The sequence below is a fragment of the Porites lutea genome, chromosome 4 (assembly GCF_958299795.1).
Source record: "Porites lutea chromosome 4, jaPorLute2.1, whole genome shotgun sequence".
NCBI classification, from domain to species: Eukaryota; Metazoa; Cnidaria; class Anthozoa; order Scleractinia; family Poritidae; genus Porites; species Porites lutea.
The window spans coordinates 43117038-43143882 of NC_133204.1; the positions used below are offsets into that span (position 1 = coordinate 43117038).

General features: G+C 39.7%; 3 protein-coding genes across 3 annotated transcripts; 1 reads left to right on the forward strand and 2 right to left on the reverse strand.

The window, feature by feature from the left end:
* Window positions 1-5994: 5994 nt before the first annotated feature.
* On the reverse strand, window positions 5995-16866 carry LOC140933693 (O-phosphoseryl-tRNA(Sec) selenium transferase-like). The gene is made up of 12 exons (XM_073383304.1): window positions 16700-16866; window positions 14414-14501; window positions 14049-14115; window positions 12997-13115; window positions 12654-12812; window positions 11294-11447; window positions 11091-11193; window positions 10555-10684; window positions 10112-10203; window positions 8349-8442; window positions 8155-8254; window positions 5995-7290 (listed from the first exon to the last, which is right to left on the reverse strand). Exons 1-12 carry the CDS (start codon window positions 16811-16813, stop codon window positions 6981-6983), a joined length of 1530 nt encoding a protein of 509 aa, XP_073239405.1. The 5' UTR covers window positions 16814-16866; the 3' UTR covers window positions 5995-6980.
* Window positions 16867-16993: 127 nt separating this feature from the next.
* Window positions 16994-19760, forward strand: LOC140933692 (uncharacterized). The gene is made up of 2 exons (XM_073383303.1): window positions 16994-17275; window positions 17441-19760. The coding sequence occupies exons 1-2, from the start codon at window positions 17136-17138 to the stop codon at window positions 19212-19214; spliced, it is 1914 nt and encodes a 637-aa protein (XP_073239404.1). The 5' UTR covers window positions 16994-17135; the 3' UTR covers window positions 19215-19760.
* A 3289-nt stretch (window positions 19761-23049) lies between these two features.
* Window positions 23050-26366, reverse strand: LOC140933695 (tubulin delta chain-like). Its single transcript, XM_073383305.1, has 2 exons — window positions 25358-26366; window positions 23050-24591 (listed from the first exon to the last, which is right to left on the reverse strand). The coding sequence occupies exons 1-2, from the start codon at window positions 26331-26333 to the stop codon at window positions 24146-24148; spliced, it is 1422 nt and encodes a 473-aa protein (XP_073239406.1). The 5' UTR covers window positions 26334-26366; the 3' UTR covers window positions 23050-24145.
* Window positions 26367-26845: the final 479 nt, after the last annotated feature.

Consider the following 26845-nt stretch of genomic DNA (forward strand, 5'->3'; position numbering starts at 1 on the left):
ATATCTGGTCACAAAAAAAACAAGAACGTTGTTAAAGTAACAATTCAGATTTCATGATAATGTAGTTTCCCCATGGGATGTACTTGAAGGAGATCATTTTTTTCCAGCATGCACTCAAAAGAAGAAAACAACGGAGACTAATGCACTAGTCAGTGGAAAGCCCCCTGTGCCCATACCCAGGGAATGTATGGCATAAGTGGGAGATTTAAGCGGTTTTAGACTGCTACTTTTCCCATGGTAAGCAGGGTTTTCAACAGTATTAGACCCAAGTACCAGTGACTGGGGACCATTGGCAGGGCTTGATAGACAGGGATTAGCCTTTCACCATTTTTCACCATCTTGAATAGGCACGGTACAAGAACAGAAGCATATAAATGTTGTAGTTATTTTTTTATCTCAAGTAATTTTTGTTTTTCTTTTGTTTCAACTTCATTAGCATACATTATCATACCCAAAAACAAAAGAAAAACAAAAATTACCTGAAACAGAAAACTAACTACAACATAAACCTTGTTTCTGATGGGAATATTGTTCCGGGGTATGGGGATGCGATGCTTTCCACTGACTAATGAAAATAGACTAAAAAGTCTACGTTGACAGTGACCAATTTAGATTACCTTTTAATAACAAGTCACAATTTATGATTTTAAAATATCCAGGATTGCTAGCGTTTTTATTTATAAAATCTTTAACTCACAAAATACTGCGACGATTATTGAAAGTCTATAATGACAACAAAAAAATTAAAATTAAAAAAAAAAGCAGGAAAAGGGCACACTGTGTTACTATTGGATTTCCTGAAGTGATTACCTACAACTTTATGATAAGCGGCGAGAAGACCTTGATAAAAACTGTGACTGGAGAAATAAAGTTTAAATTAACAGGATTACGGCTATGGTTAAAAATTTTCTTAACTACAGGGCAGTAAAACGTCTTGCTTAAATTATGATGCAACGAATGATGACGATGTTAGACCAAAAAATCGACCGCCAAATAAATTAAAGCTTACTGTTTTTTTCTATCGTCTTATTTAGTCTCCAAAGAATTTCCTCAGATTCTCCCCTGATGTGAAAGTGATTCTAAGCCTCAAACTGTCAAGAAACTAAAGTATACGTAACTAACAGAAGAAAATATTTCGCACAAACCTTGCATAACGCAGCCATATTCCCAGAAGAAAACGATAGGTATATCATTTACACACACATGAAGTGTCTGTTGTCATTATGGGCGGAGGCGGGGCGGGGGTGAGGGCGTACTGCGGGGATGAGCCCAGGTCCACACTGGTTGGTTAATTTCTTACCTTTTGCACCTTGAAAATAATGACATAAACTTTCAATAGTAAATTTTTGTTTTAAAATGTCTTCCCAAACTGATTCTCATCTTTTAATTTCTCCTGGGTTAAACTTGTCCCAAGAGAAACTTAAGTCAATGTGCATGATGGGGGTAAGCACAATTGCTGGTAAGCAACGGTGTATCGGAAATGCGCAATGGCGAATGGTCGCTGTTGGAGCAGAATCTAGGAGCCTTAATAATTTAAGTGATCGACTCGAAAAATAGTAGGAACAATTTTTTTGCTAAATGACTGACAGGGGAGTAGCCAACAGCCCATAAACCTGTAGGCCCGGGCCAACAAGTTTTTGGTTTGATCACTCTACCGCTTGTAACAAATTATGCGTTGTTAGGGTGATATGAGCTAAAAGGCTTAAGAGCTCAAAGCGTTGGTGAGGTCAGTGCGTACTAGCCATGCCTGCAATTTTCAGGATATATAAGGAAAGGAACGGTCAATGAGCCAGGCCTGCAACTCACGAAAAGCTGGTTACGCCCCTGACTGAAATCTCTCGGGTCTGATCTTGTTGGCATCATTCGTGGTCTTGAAAAGGCTCATTTCCGTAAAAATAAATGTCAGCCAAGCGAAAAACGACAGGGTACCGTATGGCTTTAGGATTTTTTCGTCCTAAACAGGGTCAGGGGTTCAAAGCCTCAGCGGCTCACCTATACCCAAAGATTTTTCGAGTACCCCACCGGTAGAGCGGTCGATGCTGTGCATTTCACTCAGGAGAGGGTGAACATATAAATCCAAGAGAGAATGAGGTCATTCTGATCCTCTTTTGATAAATCCGGCTACCCTATAGTTGGTCGGCAAAACATACAATACAAGGTCTAGTCTCTTAACGCTCAAAATATCAGGCTCATACTCTTTGCTTTTACCGTCTGTCTCACTGTTCTCAGTCAAGATGCCAGTCTTCGTGCCGTAAGGATTAGTTTTTTACCTTGCGGAGTACCGTTTCGAGGAAGTGGTTAAGCTCTTCATCAACCAATCATCAGCGTACTCCACCAAAAAACGGAGTGTAGCCGTATTATACAAAGGGAAAGTCCACACGTAACCGGGTATTGAAAACGGAGAGTCTATTCTCCATTTTAGAATTCGGGCGTTTTTGGGTACCAAAAACCCATCTTTTCAATAACGCTCCCCAGAGTGTTACCTAGGGACGCAGACGTATTCCCGGTCGTCGCTTAAAGAGGAGCGACGAGCGGAAATACGTCTGTGTCCGCAGGCCATCCAGAGTGGAGATTTTTGAAAACGTCGGCCCCCGGGGGGGGGGTACTTTAGGAATTTCTGGGTGGGGATGTGCCGCTGGGGCCCTGGAACCCTTAACCTTTACCAGAGCAAGTTCAGCTGAATTTTGCTACCCTATACTAGAGTAAACTCCCCAAATCCCCCTATCCTAGAGTAGCTGTTTCCCTAGTCTAGATAAAATCTTCAAGCAACTGGCCCGGGTTGCTCGAAGCATGGTTAGTGCTAACCGGCGTTAAATACCATGGAAACCTATACTTTTTGATACCTCTTAACCAACGGTTAGCAACTGATCAGTTTCCTGAAAAATGATACCCTATTCTAGACCCAAACTCTCTGATTTATATACCCTATCCTAGAGTAAACTGCTTGAAAACCATACCCTTCACAGCGGCACATACCTATATAGCCCATATATGGCAGTACCCCCCTGGGCGTCGGCCTCAACCTTTGTCGGCCTCTCGTCTAAGGGTGGACCGGGACGAAAACGGGGGTTGTGGAATACAGTCGAACCTCCATGTCGACCACCTCTCACAAACGACCGCCAATCCAAAACACCAAAGTTTTCCCAGTCAAAGCCTTACAATTGGAACCTCTAGTAAACGACCACCTCCTGTAAGCGACCGCGACCACTTTATGGGCCTGACAAATTCCATAGTTTGAGCGACCTCGTTTGAGCGTTTTCATGTGGTCTGGCAAAGACTTTTCAAAAAAATAAAATATATACGCTAAGTGTGGACTCGTATTTCTTGGAAAACGGAGAAAAAAAATCTCCGTGTTCAAAAATATACGGTACGTGTGGATAGGGCCTAAAAGTTTTCAATTTGCTTCTAATGAAAGGGGCTAAGATTTCGAATATATTTAAGCTCTTTTAGACTTAAAGTAGTGGTTTTACTTTACAATGCATATAGCAAATTAACCTAAAATTTGCCGCCGAGATTTTAGAACACGCTAAATGTCAGATATTCGTTATCACCGGAATGTGAAATTCCGGATCGAGATTAACATCAGTATGAAAAAAGACCCCTTGCATAGCTAACAAGCGACGTTTTGTTCATGAAAAGAAAGGTTTCTTATTTTAAAATTCGCATGAGGTAATTGGCGTTCACGTTTCATATATCCTGTCAATTTGTTGTCATGCGAACGGAAACTTAATATATTGTATATATTCTCAAAAGCCACGGATAAAAGACTAGACCGCTCAAATAGAATTTCTGCTAATAAATGGATTCGATAAGTTCGCCTCTTAGAAACAATTTTCAATAAGGTTCATAACGAAATTTTTATTTTAAAACAAACAACACGTACACAGTGTCAGAAAAAAAAGTGAGTTAAAAAAACAGTGGTCAAATGTTCTTACCAAATCATAAACAGTGACCGAAGTTTAGGATTTGACCTGCAAGAAAGGTTTTCTACCGATGATTTCATTTTGGTAGCCGGCAACAGAAAGGCAAGTTTTGCACCGTGTATATCGAGCTCAACTAAACCATCTGTATAATTAGTCTCCCGTGAAAATCTGTTTAAAACAAATACGGCTTCAAAAATATCACAAAGCGAACTTGGAAAAACAAACTTAACATCGACTAAAAACAGACTAAGCACGAAAGTTAGTACAAGCAGGAAGATGTCTGCCAAGAAAGACGGGAGGAAAGCGAGCGAAAAGAGGACTGAAAGTGTCTTTAAGAAATTTCGTTCCCCTTGTATTGATGCTCACTACGAGGCTTTTATAATGCGATCGAATTGGACGATTGGAAACTTGTACGCGGCGAATCTTAACTTGGGACAGAGTTATGTAAAACAAGTTGAGCATATAGAAAAACAAAGACAGGTTTGGTTGTCAGGGAAAAACAAGGAGGAGGAAACCATGCAGAAAAGGTTGGATGCTCTAAAGAGGCAAGCACAACATTGTTTTCACTCCGAAGCTTGGACTGATGAAGTGAAAAATAGCACAACTCCGCGGCCAAGAGCTAAAACTGTAAGTGCCTGTTATCGAGTTGAGAGCTTTGAAAAGCTTGATTTCCTCGAGAGAAGAGGGCATTTTGGAAACAACAGGTCAACTTCTCAGCCGGCAAGACCTCGGTTTAACAGCGCTTGTTTATCAAACCTGAATACAGTCAAGGAAGGCTTTGAATTGCATCTAAACCCAAGCAGGAATAGAAAACTCCCAAACATTCAGAGTCGGCCAGTTAGTCGATCTACAGAAAACGCATTTGATTCAAGAAACCGTTCTCGTCTCGGCCTAAAAAGAACAACCTCAATGCTTCCTTTCGATGTAAAATCTCACAGGTACTTCACTGTGGAGTCGGAGCAAGAAATAAAAGCAAACAGCGATCTAATTCCCAAATGGTTACCGTCAAATCTACGGTCAAAAAATAATCACGATAACAGTTTACTCTAGAGTGCAGTATTTTCCGAAAAGCAAAAGGGCCGAGAGATTTGTTTTCATGTAAAATAATTAGCACATTTAGGAACTTTAATTAATAAAGGAAAAATTAATCGGGAAAATACAAGGGGAGTTCATTGCCAGATGACACAAAAGTTACTTTTTGTTGCGAGGAAATATTACCAAAAACGTGATCTTCCCGATTATTAGAGCGATTTTCGTATGACCTTGAAATGAAAACGCGCGAACAAAACAGAAACAACAAACGAACGGAAATAGAGCGATTTGATTGGTTTATCGAACGTACACAAACGCGCGAACGCGCGTGGCTTTAGGTTGGTTACGCGAACGAACGGGGCCGGGTTGTTCAAAACAGGGTAAAGATAACCCGGGGTTAGTGCGAAATTTGAATTCAGATATGAAACCCTAAAAAGCAAATTCACTTTTATTCTTTTTGCCTACAATTTGATGATTGGATACTCTAGAATAGAGTTACAGTATGACGTCAGAGCAATCTCCATATTAGGGTTTTATTTGGCGGGAAAACGAAGAGTCCATGCATCCATTGGCTGACAAAAAAATAGCGAACACTTACCGAAACCATTTTTCAAGGTCATACGAAAATCGCTCTATTTTTTCTTAACACTGCACAGTGTAAATTTGAACAACCTTACAGGAGCGACTGAACGGCATGGCTGGAAAAAAGTCCTGTCCAGCAGTACCAAACAAGTGGATTTTCTTACTGGCAAGTAACTTTTAACGCTTACTTGCCCAATGGATAAGGGTCCAGGCAATTTATCATCTAACAAAATCATTAACTAAGACGAGCGAAAAGTTGTCCAGGGCAAGAAAATGTGAGAGCTGCTTGTCCAGAGGACAAGTTGGAATTCAAGTTTTTTTCCGAGCCCTGGAACGGGGATGATCTGCAACAAAACGGAAAAGGACTACCAATCATTTCTTTTGGACATAGACTCCAGGATTTTGATATACAAGTCCCAAAATAAAACAATGAAATAGCACCAAGGAATAAGTTGCTAACTAGCTTTTCTTTGTCAAATTCAAAAATTCACGGCATAACTTGGATTTTATACAGACGCACAAGGTACGCTACGATGGCAATTGTATCACAAATTACAGCAATTTTTTCCTTCAAGCATGCAGTTTTCTTCGTTTTTCTCCTCAAACCGGCTAACTAGAAACCTTAGCCGTAAAAACGATCCGTCAATTACAAGGTTTTTCAACCTTTCTCTCGCTTTTTTTCCCGCCCAAACGACGGGAAAAGAAAAAGAAGTCCCAAGGAATCCACAACGCCCGAAACCTATCTTTGCGTCACTTATTATTCTTCATAATTTTTTTTTCCTGCGGTATGTTGAATAGGCTATTTCCGAGTTCCAAAAACTCTCACTTTAAAAACGAGGCTAAGTGCAAAACCTTTCTTGTCAAAATGAGTTTTATTTACGTGATGATAAAAAATCATACTCAGATCAATGGTTTTGCGCTTTGCTTCTCTTTGAAACAGGCTTGAGTCTTGAGGCAACTCGTAAATGGTCTATTGTTATGACATTGCCTAGTTTCAAATGGAGAGGGGCTGGGTACGAGTCGGTTTGTTATGGGATAAACAACACGAGACCCACATAGTCAGACAGAGCACATTGAGGTTATGAAAAATCGGCAGTTCGGTGTCGATCGGGCCAATATTGAATAAGATACAGCTATTAATAAACATAAAAATTGATAAGAGATGCATGGATTACCGGACACATCGCCTGGACGGCTATACATTTCTTAGTAAATTTTGGAGGTTTTGAATGGCTGTATTTCGTTCAGTATATCCCGATAAACACCAAACTTGAGAATGTTGCTAATTTCAATGTGCTCTTTGTGACTACGGACTCTTACCCAGCCTCTCTCGATTTGAAACTAGGCAATGAGCACTCGTTGGAAGGCTATCCTATTAACAATTCTGTTGGATAGCCACGAACCATTTTACTGTAAATTAAAATCAAAAATCAATATTTAGTACTATCTGTTCACTGTTGAATTATCTGCAGCTTCATTGTCCGCTATCTTTTGTAAGCCATTTTCATTTCCGTCCCTCGGCTTCTGTTCGTCCTGGTCACCACTTTCAATACTCCCCAAAACAGTTACTTCTTTAGCACTGAATTTCGATAAACATTTGTCGAGTCGCTTCAGAAACGTGTCCACATCCGCTTTCGTCATCCCTATCGCCGCGGCTGCAGTAAGGTAAGCACAGCGGTAGTGTTGAGCATGCGCACCCCAGCCAGTGAAGACGTAACCGTTGATCTCCTTTGTGCTATCAGGGGAAACTACTCTGCAATGTAAATTCGATAAGGATTAGTTTGCACTGTTTTCGCTATGTTCACAGCGTGCCGGCTCATTTGGAGCTGAGTTAAAAGCCTCTTTTCAACGACCTTTCCCAACTCAACCTTTGATAAGTTGTCACCAAGCCTGCGTAGCAAGCGTTTCCGTGCGGTTTCGGAGCGAAGAACGAGGAACGAGAGTCAAAAATCGCGCCGTCCATTCCTCGGTCTTTCTTTGCTCCGAAACCACACGGAAATGCTTGCTAGGCAGGCTAGTTGTCGCCCATCCTTAGACTTTGCTTATTACTGTCATCAAGTTCCTGAATCCTTACTTTAGCGTGAGCCCAAGGTGTGAGCCTGAGAACATAGCCGACATTTCGCGACGCCACTTTTAGGTTCCCACGCGAAACGACGTATGAGGGACGAACCCAGAAATTCTATATAATACTGATGACGTGCTCCTTAAGAGCTTTTAATTGGTTGAAACAACTTTCACCCTCGCTACACGTACAGTATAACCTGCGAGTAAGAACCTGGTTTTTAAGATCCTATTAGGTTGACATTTGCTAGTTAGGTCCCCTATATACAAGAACTTGTTTAGCCTAAAATTTGAAACAGGTTCTGTTTTCAAAATCTGTAAAAATATTCTGCACACTTCGGCAAATAAGATAAGTCAACATTCAGGATCCTCTTTAGAGGCATAGATGTAATGAGAATCAGAATCATGAGTGGAGAGAAGTTTTCAATAACTTTTGCACCTTAATCTCTGATAAGTTTAATTCAACTCATCTTCGAAGTCAACCGCGTTACACTACGCTAATACAGCACAAACCGATTCAGTTAATGTAAAGAACGGCGTCTGACCCAGGACTTACCTTGCTCCTGAAACACATCTCGTAAACAGCATGGACCCAAGCTGAGTAACACCGGCCGCATTCAATTCCAGGCCCTTTGTGACTTTCTCAAGTGAAATGGCTGGAATATGAACAAGGGAGCAAGTTAGTCTAATCAGTGCCGAAAAATAAGAAACAAGAAGTAGAAGGACAACATAAGACATTAGCCGCCTTACCCAGTGATATGGGATTGCCTTTAGTACTCAGTAGCCGCTCTCCATGCGTTAATGCTACCTTGGAAAGGCCATCCGACAAGTAACTGTATACTTCCTGAAGAGGATAATAAATGGAAAGAAAAGATTACGATAAGAGTAGTAAAATAATATTACACAGCTTAAGCAACAACGAAGGCGACGGGGACGGGGACGGGGACGGGGACGGGGACGGGGACGGGGACGGCTACAAAAACGTCACTTAAAACGGGAATTCGCTCTGTTTCAACTTAAGCCACAATGACAGTAGTCTGCCACACAGCCGTTTTCAGTGTCGTCACGCAACGCTCCTCCCCACTAAGTGGAGGGGGGGGGGAGCGTTGCGTGACGACACTAAAAACAGCTCTGTAGCAGACTACAATGGCAGAGACGGTTACGAAAACGTCACTTAAAAGTGAAATTGTGCTGCTTCAAACTTTGAACTTTTCAGTTGCCCAACTGTTGGCAATTTGTGCTGGATGTGAATTCTATAAGACTGTATCGATTTCCTCCACAAAGCGTGAATTTAGGCATCTTTAGGTCCTTCGTGCAGTGACGATAAAGAAATGTACACAAAGGCGTGTTGCACGTGCAAAGTTGTTGTTTTGCCTATCTAAAGCTATTGCTTTTTTGCCGTCCTCGTTGACATCGGCGTCGTCGTTACTTAAGCTCCCTGCTGATTGCACCCTAAGCTCAGTCTCCATTGAGCCGTGGGTGTCACGAGGTGGGGAGAATCGCGGGCGCATTGAGACACCTACACTACGGGTGGAGACTGAGCCTAATTCATTTGCATCCGCACAGTGTAAAAAAAGTATTTTCAAATCTCAAGTGAAACATTTTGGACAAAAAACTAACAATTTCTCACCGACTGAATGACGGTTAATTAACCTGAACATCACGTGATGGTCTGTTTCTCTGTTTGTCTGACTGACTGCAAATGAACAGTGAAAACTGAATTGACTTACTGACAGATGAATGACTAACAACTGACTAAAGAAATAAATAACTCACTTTTGATAAAGTGATTACTGAGTCACTGATAATTGACTGACTGACTGACTGACTGACTGACAAATACATGACTTAGACTCTCTTTTCGATGTAGCTTTGACTAGCTTTAAATACCCTTAAAACGGAAGAGTGATGGAGAGAGGGGGGTGAAATGAGTGCACTGTCACTGTGACCTCAAGTTTATCAGTCATTACTATCACGAGTTATCGACGTACAATATGGTTGCTTTACCTTTCCCTTTAGAGGCTGCACACAAAGACAACATGAGCGAAATATTGACCTCAGTAAAAGAGCTGTAAAATTACTAGAGCCTTGCAAATGCCCAAAGACAGCCCCATATATGATAAGTGATGGAGACCGCTGGCCAGCATATCTGTCTTGTGTTTAACCTCACCTAAATTACATTTAAGCCTCATTTAACTTCTCACTGATGACCAACTAACTTGAGCGCTGACTGATGTCAGATAGTGCATCAAATTATGTGAAACATAACAGAACCACAAAGATCAGTCAAGTCAAACCCTATTAACCTGGACACTGAGGAGACCATAGAAGGTGTCCATATTAATGAGGTGTCTGTAATAAGCGGGTTGAATTTAAAGAAAACGTAAGGGCCTTCTTTCCATAGGGTCAAAGCAAACTGTCCGTAATAATGAGGTGTCCATATTGACCGGGTGTCGGTCATGTGGGGTTTGACTATACTTGATCGGTCTGGCCTCCATGCCATGCAGCCTTACCTTTCGTTGTTGCAAGAGCTGCTGATATCCAGCTGATCCAAGAGACAGCAAAGTGATAAACAGATCAATTGAAGGAGTGGCTGATGCTCGACCTGTCATTCAAATAAAATTTCACATCAAACAAAGCTAGGTTTGACGTAGAAAGAACTTGGGTGCTTTTTAAGGAATTTAGCTTTGGATGTGATTAAACTCTCATACAGGTAATTTTCCAGTGGCTGAGTGTAATAAAATACACGGAAAATGTTTTTCTTACACACCGCTAGGGGCCTGGGTATATATCATGTGACCAAAAGGCGGGCAGTTGCTTTTGTTGCGGCAGTCGGCTTGGCATGGCTACCAGTGATGGGTGAGAAATAGCCACCCACGTGATGTGTGAGAAATAGCCACTTAATATCTTAACTGGCACTCCAAAAGTAATACAATCTTTACTGTACCTCACTCACCGGGGTATGTTTTACTGACAGCATCGATAAATTTTTCATCAAATCCTGCCACAATAGCTCCCCCAACAGGAACCATGAAGTTTTTATCAGTGCTTTGAACAAATGCATCCACACGGCCTATCCTTGCTGCCTGTGGTAGAGAGAATGACAACATTACTTTAACCCCTTCACTCCTGCATTGTAATAGCGGCCAATGTTCAACCCAAAAAATCACAAAAAATTCCAATTATTTTGTAGCAAAGTCTGAATTTATTATACAAATGTTTGGTCAAAGAAGTTTAATTTGAATGGTAAAATTGGACGCCATTTTTATACCAGGTGTGTTTTTACACACACCAACAAGAACATAGTGTACTGTTAGCAAATACAACTGAAGGTATCAAAACTGCAAAAAAGAAATTTGGACAAGAGGATTGAAGCCATGCACCACCTCTCAACGAAACAAAATTAATTTTCATTCAAACAGCTGGTTATAAACTCTGCCATATTTTAAGGTACATCTCTGCCTCAAGAGAATGTGAACTGACAGACTGTACCTGTTGAATCAGATGCATGCACTTGGACGACTGTACCCCATAGGCATTGTTTACAATGTGTGGTACATCTTGTTCCTTGCAAAGCTTGGCCACTTCTTCCAACCTTGAATGCAAAATCTGGTAATCATTTGTGACGCACTTAAAAAGAAACAAGATCATAATAAAGAATGAATGCTTTTAAAGAACATTTTTTTTTCCAGCACCTGTCTGGTGTTCTTGGAGCAAAGCAGCTGGTAGTGGTCATAATACAGACAATATTTTCAGAACCCAAATCTTTGATCTTCTTCTCGACAGCTGCAAGATCTGTTCGTAGTTCATCACCCTCCAAAACATTTTCAATAATGACAGGTTCAAATCCTGGTAAGAGAACACGGTGATAATAATAAGTAAACTATTAAGTGGCCTCTTAAACAGCCACCCTCTATTAAGTGGCCAGTAATCGAAGTCCCCAAATAATTGTAGAATACAAATGTGAATTAAGCTGACACCTTTATGATGAAGGAAAATATAGTTTGAGATGGAAGATGATGTGTACTAGTAATGCCACATTCCATTGTGTGTTTGTTTTAAAATAAAGCGATGTTTTTGCAAAAGACTATTCTGATTTCCGACTAACCTCTATTTGGCAGCCTACCTCCATTAAGTGGCCACTTACTGGTACCCTGAGGGTGGTCCCTTAATGGAGTCTAGTTCAACTGTATTTGTATAGTTGAAGCTCTTGTAACATACACTCTTGTAAGTGGACAGCTCTACTTATGGCCACTTTGACAAAACCTGGTTTCAACTCCAATACAAACTGTGTATTTATTTCCTATAAGCGGATGCCACGGACACTTTCAGGGTTTACAACTTATATATTGGCTTTGTTTATAAGATCCCACAAGTTCCCACCTGAAATGAAATCCCAGTCTCCTATGAATCTTGTACTTAAATAAATCAACTTGAAACCATTGTTCTTTACAACGACTTTATATTGGTTTCAGTTTTGGTTTTTTCAAATACACATCTGCCCAGTTACACCTCGAAAGACCACTTGAATTTTATCCCTGGCCAGTGACTAAATTACAACATTGTCTGGCACAACAACAGTGTAGCCAAACACTACAAATTGTCAGTTTTTTGCATTTCCAATGTTTACTTGTAGCTGGGCAAGCTCCCGTAAGCAGCCATCTAACCCTAATACACCTCTAGTGATCACATACAAGAACGTAACCATTCTCGTAAGTGGCTAGCTCCAGTTATATGGACACCTTTTTCATTCCCAAGGGTGTCTACTCACGAGAGCTTCCACTGTATGGCACCAAAATCCAAAACCCAAAGGTGCTTTATAAAAAGATCACAAACAGAAGAAAAACAAAATAATTACAAAATTATGACAGGAAAATTCTAAAAATTTAATACTGAGATTGAAAAGAATTCATTAGTAACAAGCTTGCTAAAAAAGGTTCATTTGAAAAAGCCTTTTTTTCACTTTGAAGCTATAGCCTGGAGTTTTGCACATTGGCTGGGTAACATATCAACAAGATAAGAAGACACTGCTAGCTAACTAATATAATCACTTACCAGCAGTAAGGATACATTTAAAACAAGACTTCTGATCAATTCTGGGCCATATCACACACTTTGCACCAGGCCTCTGCTGTTTCAATGTCAACAGTGTCATTACCAAACTCATACCTGTTGCCACTGGCAAAACAAGACAGGCTTTTGCTGACTTTACCCCTATAAAAGAATGGATTGCATTGTTTTCTTATACGAAAAAGTAATTTTTAGTTCCTTTAGTTTACAGGGCTCGAAAAAACTAAAATTTCAGCTTGTCCTTCGTCCATCTTATGCATGTGGCCTTAGAGTGGGGTTCCACTGTTCAAACCAACTTCACCATGTTAAGATAACAAAAGGAACTTACCTGCCATTTTAATAGCATCTAAAGCCATACAGTTGGTGAGTTTCATCAACAGAGATGAGCCAGCTGCTTTAGGTTGCACTGCTGCTATGTCCCCAGATCTACCAATACCATGGCTTAGCCTAGCAGGAGAGAGCAAAATAATCACTACTCACTCCAGATACAGTTATGCTTTGATCACTTCCAGACTCAAAAGCCCATTTTCACAATGACGATATTTGACTTCAACTACCAGAATCGTCTTTGCTTTCTGCTGAGGTTTAAAAAATAATAGCCCTAATTTGCGCAAGAAAAAAACGAACTGAAGGATTCTGGTAGTTGTAATAAAACGATGTCATTGTGCAATATTGCAATTTGTCCCATTATGAATAGAAAATATTTGCATCCTGTTACCTTTGGCAGCAAGTCTGTGGATGATGATGGCATGACTTAACCTGTGATCAGCCAATTTCCTTCTTTCTGGGGGGAGTGTGAAAAGTCAGCAAAGTGCAAAATGTCAGGCAAAGAAAGAAAAAGGAAAAAAGAACAACTTGATCACAGGTCAGGCATGACTCTCCAAAGGAGAGAAGAGTCCATGTGAATGATCCTACTTTCTACCAAACCTACAATTTTGTTTGACTTTTTGGAAATCTGTGGAATGTTTTTGGAAAGAATTTTGGATGTCTTTGGATATGATTTCGAGAGTTCTCCACTGAGAATTTTTTGTAGTCTGACTCAAACTAACCTTGAAGGTATAATTTTCGTGGTTGAGTATAACTCAAAAAAAGCCCTTTTAAAGGTACTTTCATTATTACATGCCATTTATAAAAAAATGCATTTTTTGTTTAACAAAATAATATCTTGAAAAAAGAATTATCCAAAGATTTAAACCACATCTACTTTTAGTTGGTGGTAACCGCTGTAATTCTTCCTGCAGGCCATATAAAATAGGAGCAAGGACTTTTCGAAAGTCTAGGGTTCCCATGCATCCTTATATATGGTCAACAGCCATGATATGGTATATTTTTTTAACCTAGTAACTTTTATTTTTTCAGTCTTGTTGTGTAGCAGATTACCTAAAATGGCGTCTTGACACCAGTGATGAAATAACCCTTCCTTCTCTTTCTCCTGCACCAACATTACCTGAAATCAACAATAATTGATAATTGTTAATTATTAAACAGTCAATTAAGTCTGCCTTCATAAGTAAATCCATATTGTAGTTCAAAATTAATAATAAAGACAAAAGAAATTGAGGTACAAGTAGAAACTATTTTAAAACCTCAATTTCTTCTTGAACTAGAACATCCACATTTCTTTCATTTCATTCAAACTAGTTTTATGATTATTGTTTTGAAGATCCAATTTGATTCCAAATAAAATGCTCTACATGTATATGTTAGAAGTCAAAATTCAGGTTAAAAACATACTCATGCCACACCTGGAAAGTTGTTACTGTCCATAACAGAGAGTTCTTGCAAAAGCAGTTCAATGCTGATATCATCCCAACCCTCTGGTGGCCATTTTCTCTAACGAAAGCAAGAGACAGAATAATAAAGCATTGAAAAAACTACAATTGGCAGCAAAATTAGTTGAGAAATTCTGCTCTAAAGGGCCTCCCAAACGTTTTGCTTACTTAAGAAGGGAAAATAAAGCTTTCCCTTCCCCCTCTGTGTAAAGTTGTGCTGCTGTTTGAGATACCTATAGAAAACAGCAAACACCTCAACTTTGAATGGAGGGGAGGGGAGAGGGGTGTGAACTGTTTTGTTCTCAAAGTTACCCAATTTGAGGACAATGTCTCACCGATTTTGTCGCCGATTGTAGATGATAGAAACTCACCAAAAGAAGTTCTGACTGCTTACTGTTACATCTCTCATAACATTGATCTTGGGTGATGAATCACTGTTTTTAGTGTATCATCCCTTGTACAGGACTCTAGATTCAAAATCAGGAGGATGATTTCAAAAACTTCCCTAAACCAAACTTAAATCCAAGAACAAGGCTGTTGCTAAGATTTCAAGTTGACAGGTAAATGCAATTATCAGGTGGGAATTGAACAGGTAAAATGTTCACTTGGCTCTATTTTTCTTTTGTTTCCCATAAAAATAGCTGGGGTCATACTTGTAGTATCTGGGAGACATCTCTGTCCCCTCACTTTCAAGTCATTTAGTTCATTAACTTTACCATGAAACTTGTCATCAAAGTTTCACCACCCTCGAAACACTCCAATATTAGTTGAATTTTCCGATCATCATCATCATCATCATCATCCCCGTCACTTTTAATCCAGAAATTATGGCACCTCTGACACCCAATGAGAAAGTAACTGCATGTCCAAGATACTAAATCACTAGCCACATGATCCTAAACTCTCCAGGATGAAGTACAAGGCAGGAAAAGACACTTAAAGCTAGAGCTTGAAAGAGACAGTGTTGCGAGTTGTTACAACAACTGTTTTTGAAAACCATTAGCCTCCACAGCTGTTAATGCTGGCTTTAATTAACAATCAATCTTAGGCCCTGTTCATGCTTAGCGACTAGATCAATCTCAGATTGATCTGGCTTTTATACATGCTGAATGTGAATGTTTGCAATTTTTCTGAGATTACATCTGGGATTGATCAAACCTGGATCGCTTCAGATGGTAGTCTGAGATCGGTCCAAGAATGATCTATAAATTTTGTTCCATGCTATTAAAGTGAGAACATGAACTTTCCTGAAAGCGATCTAGCTCTGTAGCCTCTCCTCATTGAGAGTCATCAAAGCGTATCATGCAACTTGTAACTCACAAGAGGACTTTTGTTTTTACAAGTTGCAATGTCTTCAAAAAAGAGAACTGTGTACGGAGTCTGAGACAAGAGCTCTTATCACTGCTTGGGGTGATCAGATTCAAGATAACATTAACATAAGTCAGCAAAACGCAGATGTTTATGTAGACTTTGCTAAAGCTGTAACAAAACAGGGATTCCCTGGACAGGACCGGAAGTAGTGCTGGACAAAGGCAAAACAACTAAAAGCCAAATTGCAAAACTACAATGATTCCTGTAAAAAGTCAGGACTGCCCTCCCCTGCTCAAGAAAAAAAATGCATGAGTTTAAGTTTTTAAAGAATTAAGCAACTTCCTTGGAGACCTGCAGCCTCAGGACTAATCCTCCTTACTTAAAAAATTATTTGACTGCTTAGAAGTCGTCTGTGTGAACAGCTCCCCATGCGATCTCAGTATCGATTGGAGATCGATCTGATCAATCTCATTATGAGATTATGATTATTGTTTTGTGTTTGAAACAACAAAAACACATCCATTTGGCCAATTTATAACCAGCTACTACTGCTCTATTCAACTGAAATATGATTTAGTCCACGTTAAAAGCACCTTCTTGCTGAACATAAGCTTAAATAAGCAATTTATTGAATTATTTTTAGCTTAATGTATTGTTGCTCAGTGCTCCGTCCTCATGCTCCTAAACATCTACAATTTGTGGCTCATAGCTTCCTCCACTTTCTCCCTCCCCTCCTAATTAATATCATCAGCTGGACAATTCTTGAATGTACTTAAAACAAATTATAAAACTGCTCAAAAGAAAGAAACTTTTCACCGACAATATACCGTTTACAGCGTACTTAAAACTTTTCAGAACAAACATTTTCAGCAGACATCTCAGTACAGCGCCTAACTTCGTATTGCTATCATTTCAGTTGGAGTCATGATCCAATATTGTATCACTTACGTGTTCCAGAAATGTTCTTATTTGATTTTCGCGGCTCTTTCTAGCATTCTGAGCTTGCTGAACGTACGAAACTGGAATGATCTTGCCACAGGCCTCGAAGCTGCCGGCGAACATCGCGCTTCCCTGTACTGACCACTTAGAGTACCAGGGAGGTAATAGGAATTTATGATTCAATGAACAAATTGCACCTGTATAGTCGTTCGCTTTTTCGCATCCTTTTCGTGAAATGAGTACCACTGAAAATTCATAAACTTCATCTAGTATTCATTCCTTTTATTTATCACAGCCTGGGAGGAAAAAAAGAAAATTACTTTTTTTAACGTTTTGCACCCGGAAAGATCAAGTTCGATTTTCTCGCTACGTAGCACAGTGCGAAGAAATGGAAATGCAATGAACACAACCGAGACAAGAAAATATCAAGTAATATTTCTGAAAAATGGCTTGTTTACAAGCGGGAACCGTCCTTACCGCTACTGTGGAACAATCATTAGAAAACTGTCTTCTTGTCTACGTAAAGCATAAGTCAAAAATATTTAGAGGAGTGCTTTTTGACGAAAAGAACGCGATCGTTTGGAGGTGGGTCAACTTGTTTATTCACAATTTGTGTTGAGTTATAAATTGTTAAAAATTATTTCGTAAGGGATTTTGCACTTTCAGGTAGTGAGTTTAAAGATAAATTTAATTGAGACTTATCCTTATGTCTGTTCTTTTTTAACGCACGATATATTTTGAAATATAAAGAGCACCCGTTGATGAGCTGAACGCAGGACTTGTAGCAGTGAAGGGGAAAATTACTTCAGGAAGTACTACTCTTGGTGATGGCACTTCACGGTGGTCAACAAGGCAGGCCAGTCTGTTTTACAGACGACAGAACAATAAGTCGTTTCCTTGTCGAAGGATCCCGAGCTTATTTAGCGACGTTAAAGTCCTAACAGACGCTGATTTAATTAAGGAAAGTCAGGGAAACTCTAAAAATATGGTGAGCAAATCAGGCACTTCAACCAAAAGACCAACTGCCTTGGGTGATTATAAAACTAAGCAAGGGCAGTTAAACAAGGCTAAGGAAATTTCGGCAAGAAAGGTCACCTGTGCATCGACCCAAGTTACTGTCAAGACCTCCAAATGTGAGACTAAACGAAAAAGGAAGTCTTCTGGTCAAGACATCTGTGACAGGCCATCAAAGAAGAAACCACCAACAGTGAGCCTGCAAGGTGTCCAGAAAAACACTGACAACAGGCAAATAAAAATCGAGTGTAAAAGCCCAAAGAAATCTAAATTGGTTAGTGATGAAACAAGTACCATAGAATCAAAGAATTTAACAGCAGAGAGCGTCTCTTCAACCCAGTACAAAATTCTGATGACGAGACCTGCAGTTCCCACAGTACCGGTAGGGACACACACAAATGCACAGCAACAATCCAGCACTGTGTTGGTACTTAAGAAAGTTGTTCCACCTGCTGAAAGGGAGGTGAACAGATTGCCTGTAAGAAAAAGCTTGGAGACAGTTGTGTCTAATTTGACTGATAGGAATGTCATTAAGAATGTTTGTAATGATGAAGTTGAAGAATGGGAAAATCGAAGCGATGAGACACCTATTTTAACAGTGAAACTTGAGAAGAAAGGGAAAGACAGTGTGGACATCGATAACAGGAGGCACTCTGAATTGCATGTGGAAACAGCAAAATGCTGTGCTCCCAATGTTATGACTGATAAAGATGACTTTCATTCGGACGAAGAGAATTCAGTTGGAGAGATAAATTCAGCCACTAATCAAACTGATATTCAGATTGAGTCTAATTCATCTGATGAACACAAAAGAGAGAATAAGACAAGTCTGTTGAATACTGATGTTGGCTTTTCAGGAACACAGGAATCAAAAACTGAAAATCGTGGCCCCATTAAACGATCTGCTAGGATCAGTGAGAGGAAGGCAAAGATCATTGCCTCTTCTTTAGCAGCTAAGGACTACCTTGAAAAATCAGATTGGCTCAAAGGGCTTGAGCCAGAGAGAAACCAGTCAAGCACAATTTCTAATGCCTTGAGTCTTAATTCCTCAAACCTTTCAACAGTCACAACCACAAACACAGAACACCAACCAAACACAGAACAACAACCTCAAAAACACAAAACTAAATCTGCCAATAACATCAAGTACACACAACGAATGACCTGGCAGCTTCAACCTCAGGTGACTCCGACTGACAACAGGAACCCCGTGTCTGTCGGCGATATTGTGTGGGGCAAAGTTCATGGACATCCTTGGTGGCCAGGAAAGGTACTGGCCATTAGTGGAATCAGAAATGAAGACAGCAAGAACCCATGGAACAGAGATGCTCATGTTTCCTGGTTTGGCTCCAACACAAGCTCCATCATGCCTTTACACAGCCTTCAGTTGTTTCTGCCTAACTTTGCTAAAAGACACAAGAAACGTAAGAAAGGATTTTACAGAATTGCTGTCAGGGAGGCGCAAGCGGCATTAAAACTGATGGCTGATGAAAGCTGTTTAGCTTGGTAAAATGAGTATTATTATATAAATATAATTATGACATAATGCACCAGTAGCTCTTTAAAATGTTTTATCATGTAACTACATAATTTAAAATCTGCAGAGAGCTGTTTGATGCATTACTACTTACAAAAGAACCTATCACACAATGTAGAACATTTTGCAACTTACTTGAGTTCATTTAAGTGTATATATCTTACAAGATGTTCAGGAACCGGGTCTAATGCAGTAACTGCCCAAAGCAAAGCTTTAGCATTAACTAGACCTGTAGTCATTACTTATTTTCTAAAAGTAAGTTCGCTTGCCTTCAAGTACATGTAATATAAGAAATGATGTTATCAAATCCAGTCCCTCCCTGAGAGCACGGTTAGTCAAATCCAGAGCTCAAGCAAGAACTTGGGCGTTAATAGCCTGCGATACAACTGCCTTAATTACTTCCTGTCACTAGGAATGTTTTTCAAGAGAGATAGATCTGCATATTGCATTTCCCATGAATATAAAGCGACTACCAGACACTAACGAGCCAGGAGGAATGGTGACGTCAACAATCACATTGCTGAGCACCATTTACAGACGAAACATCAAATTGACTGGGACTCTGCGACATGTATAACGCATTCTAGTACATACATCGTAACGTAATTGACCAATCAGATCAATAACCAGAGTATAATATCATCAACTGACGTGATACAACCTATTTTGACTCTGAAGATGACTACCGCACAGGTTGTCAAAAACGTCAGTCACTGTCAACAACAGCAGTCCTACTCAGGACTACATTCACCCGGACCATCAAACTCAACCTACTTTTGATGTGACTCCTGGGTTCAAACCTTTCACAATATAATAATGCTTTACAAGGAGAATTTGAGTTTTCCTGGCACCAATCCACAACAGAGCTCAAAATTTCTTAGGACAGAATGCAGACAATCCAGTTGTGAAACATCACCAGTGACAGCAAGTGATGCGATGCAGCTGTATTTGCAGGTGAGTGAAAGCTTGTCTAAACAAGGAACAATTTTATTGGACACTGTTTTTTGTCCTCACATAAACACAAAAACAGAAGAAACAGACCCCACAAGTTCTAAAAGAACAGAGTTATTGCATTGCACAGGGCTGCAAGAATTTGTTCAAATTGCCTCAAAATTATGGCAGTAAAATGATACTTGTTGGAAGAAATCTCATGATCAATCGATTTCTCAAATTACAGGAATTAAATCATTTTCACTGTAAATAATGTAAAAACTTCATGGTTCACATAGCTATTAATAGAGCCCTCCTTTAGAAATCTAGCAATATCTAAAATGTGAGGCTGCTAGAATCTTTCTGGGCATTAGGTAAGTCCAAACCCATTGAATGAACTTGTCTTCCAAGGCTGTGCTCTAAGGAAAATTGAAGGGAGCCCAGTGCTCTGAAACTGTAAAATCTAGGGTGCCCAGTATATGATTTGTATGAAAATCTTGTCGCCCGAGGGCAAAAGTTAGGCGCCAGAGCCACCTGGCTCTGCTAGAGCACAGCCCTGGTCTTCCCTCAGTGAAAAATTCTTCTTGTTGAGAGCAATAAATTTTTATTGAGAGTTGATTTTGAAGATTTCTGCCAAATCACTTGGACTCAATCAGCAAACTGAGATTAAAGTGGCCCCATAGTCATGTCATATCAGGAGGCAACTGTTAATAGTCAGAAGGCTTAATCCCACCATACCTGGTTTAGCTGAAAATAGGCTTTCGTTAGTAACAATGCCTTTCCAAATAAGGTTCCAAAAAGCCCTTGTTGTACGCATACGTATACCTTACAAGTTTTTGGTACTTAATTAACTGTACAACAATATATTATAACTTAAGAATCAAATTTCAAACTGTTTAGGTACTATATCTTAAAAGTGGTATTTCATTAAGGTCTGTTCACCCAAACTGCCTTCTGCTCACATGTTATTTTCTGGAAGAAAAAAAATGGCAACCGCTGACAGTTTGGAAATTTTCTGTGTACAAAAATAAGTGCTGTAGCAGCTGCTCGTAAGGTGTGTCCTCATTGGTTGCAGAAAATAATAACACAACATTGTTTATCACTATATCCTGTGTTTTACGGTAAGGTTAGCAAACCAATGGTTTTTAGGGTTAGGAGAGCTGCTCACACAAAAATATGCATTATTTGTGAAGCAGTCTGGGTGGACATTATTTTGGAGGTGCACTTAAATTACATGTATTTGCACTATATTTCCTCTCTTTCTTCTTTTAAAATGGCTTTTTAAGCAGCAGGATCGTGTCTATGGTAATCTACAGTGTCAGCATGTCAGCACACGAAAAAGTGCCAAAGCAAAGAAATATTTAGTGAAAATATGGAGACCTTATTGAAGGAATAAGTTAATTGTGTACATAGGAAATGTTGACTTTTGTCAAGCGTCTATCCAACGTAGACAAAAAAGTTTAAAGCAAGACCATGTAAAGAGAATTTAGTTAAGTTAATTTAATTTAAAGTTTATTATTTAAGAGATTAAGATAGTTTGAGCAGGATATTTAACAGATTTCTTCCCGTCTTGTAAGCAAAACCACAGGGTGTGCTCATATCTTGGTCAGACTGTTTCCTGTTTTTCTGTAGAAAAATCATTCAGTTCCTTTCAAATGCAGGCAGGGAGGGGACATGGCCACATGCTGGAGTGTTAATTTGTTCCCACTTGCTTGGTTTATTCGCTCAAGTATCACTGAAAGAAAAGAAACACCTAATTATCAAAAACAAGGTTATAAGGTGATTGAATGACTGTATAATTAAATACCATCATCACCTTTAGCCTTAGTAAACAGCCAAAATTTGCTACGCATGCCAACATGCAAAGAAAGTCGTGTCCGATAGCGCGGAACTAGTGGATTTTGCTATTGGGCTAGTAAATTTTGTTCTCAACTTGCCCAACGGGCAAGTGAAGTTTTTTGAGGAATTCAAATTACAGAAGAACTGTGAAATTAATTCTGCTCATCCAGAAGGTTTTTGGGGCTAGTTCAAATGACGTTTCAAATGCTACCTTCCGCTTGCCCGAATGACAATCTGTAAAACTGACTTTCTTTGCACCCTGCCTGCACTGGGTTCCCTACAAAATGACATCTAAGAAATGAGCACAAAAAATCAATATTGATGAAGCGTCACTACCCAGATCTGGGTAGTAGGTTAGTTGTACCACAAGGGAAGTTTGCTTCAGACATTCAGAAGCACTACCCAGATATGGGTAGTGACAGGTCATCAGTATGGAATTTCTCCGTTCATTCCTGATTTCGCTTCGAAACCTATGCTGGCATCGCAAAATGAAAGCTGTTTTCTCAGGCTACATCAACACTTCACTACTGCAATATTAAATCCTATGTCTTTATTCATGTTTTTTTAATATCATTAAAATCTTGACTATACATGTAATGAGTAGGAAGTATGTACAATTCATACAATTCTCCTGACTAGCTTTATATTTATTGTAAATTAGAACATTACGCTCATCCTCGGTGAAAAACCTTGCTAAAACTCACAGGGAGCTAATTATATTATTTTTCAGCAAAGAAACAGTGCAGATCATCAGAGAAGAAGGCAACAATAGTCTGAAAACAAAGAAATGTTTCACAAGTTTTTTACCAAGGTTCAACATGAATATTGACATTTTTGCTCATAATTCTTCATACAGCCAACTCTCTATAATCAGACATCATCAAGAGGAGCGAAAGGTTTAGTCTCTCTTGGAGTGAAAAATAAATAATATTGTCCTTTTCTTGGGGATGGCTATTTGTAGAGAGTTTACTGTTGTTTATATTAATTAAAAATGAAGAATTAAATTGTTTATGGGATATTTCATGTGTTTGCAATCAGTTTCAATAAACTGTCTGTATGAGGCAGATAATTTTCTATTTTATTGATGTCTGGGAGTATATACTCACCTGCATTTGAGTCAAGAAAACACTGTCTGTCTTGTTACTCGTAATTACCAAAAAATTCATACAAGTTTTAACAACCAGTAAAACTATCCACTGTTATTTTGAAATACTTACTTCTCAATCTCAGATTGTCCTTTGAAATCATTAAACTTGTTAATAATAATTACTTAACTATTAAATAAGTGACTGAGAGTTAAGACAAAAAGTTGAAATAAATTACAAACTATAATCAGGCATTCATTATTAAAATTTCCCTACCACATTAATAACTGAGTATTACCACCATCGTCATGTTACCATTGTCCACAGAGCAGTCCAAAAAATGGCAGGGAAGAGAAATCATGGACGTCCAGGCAAAGACGTTTGCCTCTTTGACGGGGTTGTTTATTGTGAGTGTATAAGGCTTTTTTCAGCAAAATATGTCTCCAAGGTTTCCCTGAGGCACCATATAACATACTATGGACTTTCCACTTCACTATCAATGCTTTGAACATCATGCATGTTAGGTCCTGTTGCAGACAAAGCCCTGATTGGTACTTGAAAAGAGAGAGGTTGTTCATGACGATAATAGGAGCTTAAGCATCGACAACAAAACATCACTTAAAAAGTGAAGTTGTGCTACTTCAAACTTTAAATTTTTCAGTCCCTCCCTCAAATGTTGGCAATTTTTCTGGAGTTGAATTCTAAAACACTGTATTGAAGTTCAGGAAAAGAAAAAGAAAGTCGTCTTGTGTTCAAATCATCCACAAAACGTGAAATTAGGCATTTTCATGTCATAGTCGTGCAGTGACAGAAAGGAAATGTACAAAAAAGCATGATGCACATGCAGTATTGTTATTTTGCCAATTTTTGCCGTTCTCGTTGCATTGCCGTCATTGTTGCTTAAGCTCCCTAATAACGCCAGAGACACACCGGGCAATGCTGACTACAGGTAAGTATTGCATGGCATAACAAGACAACCACTTCATGGCTTAAACCGTGAAAAGAGCATACATGTACCATGCCAAATCTTATGAATAACTCATAAACATGTTACAGTGAAGAGTAGTTTCTTATGATTTGCTCAGTAGCTGCAAAACTGTCGACAAAACGATCCTCTGTCATTCCATACTTTAAATACTGGTGGACATAAGCCCGTGAAGTGAACATGTTCCAAGCTTTCTGAACCACAGAGTTTAAGGGAGCCACAGGGGTTTGGCTGTTGCTAAGCAATGTCACTGACTTATCATAATGGTTAAATGGCCTTGGATGGCACCATATTGTGCTAGCACAACTTGATGGCACCCAGTTCGCATGAAGTCTAGGATCATTAAAAGAAGTCAGATCAGACTTATGAACATCCACTCCTCGTAATACCAAGAGGTTAGCAATGGATTTATTGAATTTTTCTCTCAATCGTGGCGGTTCACCGGGTCTGAGATGAAAATCAGCACCATCAGGGTTGGATGGCACAGGTAACTTCACTTCCCAGTCAATGCCTGCCAAAATGAGGGAAAGTAAAAACAAACACAAGAAATCACGAACAACAATAAATGGATATGGCACAAATTTCTGTTTCTGTAACAAAACACACTTTGCGACTTCAACGCTCAATTTTGTTGCCCCCAAAGCGATAAAAAAACCTCTATCTCTCTCTAAAGTGGTATATGCCGTTGAACAGGGTATGATTAATAGGGGCTTGAGTCTTAAAGAGGGTATGCAATTTCACTACTCAGTGTCTTGAACAGGGTTTATTTTTTAACCAGAAGCCTTTACAAAGCCATAGCTAGCGGGGGAGCGAGTGGGGTACCTGCTCCCCCCGGACCTGTTGAGCCAGACACATCAAGTCTGTGGTTGGAATTCTTTTCTTTAGACTCAGTTATTTTTATTATAGTGACTTGCATTGTTTGCCATTTTCATATTCAAGGTCGATTTTTCAGAGACATATCTCATGACAAGTGCTGACAATAGCGTTTCGGAGCCTCCAAATTGGAAAATTTTCTAGGGAAGATACCCCCAGACCCCCCTTCAAGGCTCGTGCCTTCGGCACTTGCAATAATGCCCCCCCCCCAAATTCCAAAAAACCTAGCTACGGCTCTGCTTTACAAGGATGTTAAGCTTGGCAATGAGTGGTCTACATCTGTGGTACTAACAAATTTTTTCAGCAAAAAAATATTTCAGGATGTTAGTTTTTTAAGTGCACCCCCATCTGGGTATAGATCACTAGGTAAACTTTCTACTTCCTATCTCAGAGATCATGTATACCTTCCTCCATGCTGGCATCAGCTATAAGCATTTGACGCAGATGTTTCAATAGTCCTGACCAGGTGTAGGTACTGAAGGCTAGGGACTTTTCAGCCATTTGAGGAATGTTCTTCAATGTCATCAGTTTATATTCAGGATGAGGACAAACTTGCTCAATCAGATCTCCAAGAAGATTAGTTACTGAGATTGCTTGTTTGTAGTAAGCAGCGTCCTGTCCCGGAGAAAACAGCTTCACTGGCTGCAATACACTTGCAAGTTTATGTGAAATCACCTTGTTTATATCCTTGAAAGAGATGTGTTTTAAGTTCATTAACCTCGAGCATATACTTTGTAGCTTGTCGTTCTCGAGTATGATTACACCGTCTGAGCACTTATACAAATGAGACAGCGTTAAAATAGCGTTGTAATTTTGCACTATCACTTCTCCGGTTCCATAAGGCCAGACGACTTGGTTCAGTATAAACGAATGTCGAAACTCATCACGAAGGCAACCAGTAACATAAGCTCCAACACCAGAACCAGTTCCACCAGCTAAGCTAAGCAAGATCAGAAATCCGCCAAATCTGTCGCATTTTTCGACCTCTTTCTGTACAATTTCCAGCACTTTATCTGCTGATTTTGGCCCATGTTCCAAAAAGCCGTGTGCCCAGTTATTTCCTGAACCGCGTTTCTGGCAAAATTGCTGCCCTGTGGGATAAGTCCATTTACCAGTCTTTCTGGCCTCTGTTAATGTTTGAGATATTACTTTGGATTCCATATCGATCATGACTGCACGTGCATTCAATAAAGTTCCCGTCTTGTCACGAGTAAAGAACCTTTCTACCACTTCTTCTTCATAATCTTGGATCACTTTGCGGTCTATGCTCTTCGAAATGAACTGTGAGTTCAGCTTTGTTGCATCCTCTATCAAAAGATCGAACAGTTCACCGCCTATCTGATTCCCACACTGGCCCAACTGTAGTGTAACAACGGACATGCTGCTCGTTCTAATTGCCCGCCATCCCCGCCATCTTGGATATACTAGTCGAGGAAGCCTGGACTCTCAGTTCCAGTTCCCAGCAGACACTGGGTGAGTTCATTGGACCTCGGGGCGGAGCCGTATAAAATTTTATTGAGTAACCCCCTTTAGCCTGAGATCATGCCCTCTCCCTATTATCCCTTTATGTCTCTCACGAGCCAAAGAAGCAAACAACAACAACAACAAAAATAACGCCTGATCTCAGGTTAAACCCCCGGGTAAGAATGGACCCTACCATTGAGACATTTGACATTTTGTAAGGAAACTAGTCCCGGCATAGCGAGACCAATGTAGAAAGCTGGGGATTTGGGGGAACTGAAGGTAGCCTCCCACGCAGACAGCTTAGGGGTTCGTCAAGCCGGTAAGGGTAAAGAGATAGATACCCTGCAGTGGGCCTGCAATTTCCAGGGGACAAGGTTGCCTGTCTTTCCGTAAGTTCGTTGAGATAGTGCGCTCACCTTAACGGACAG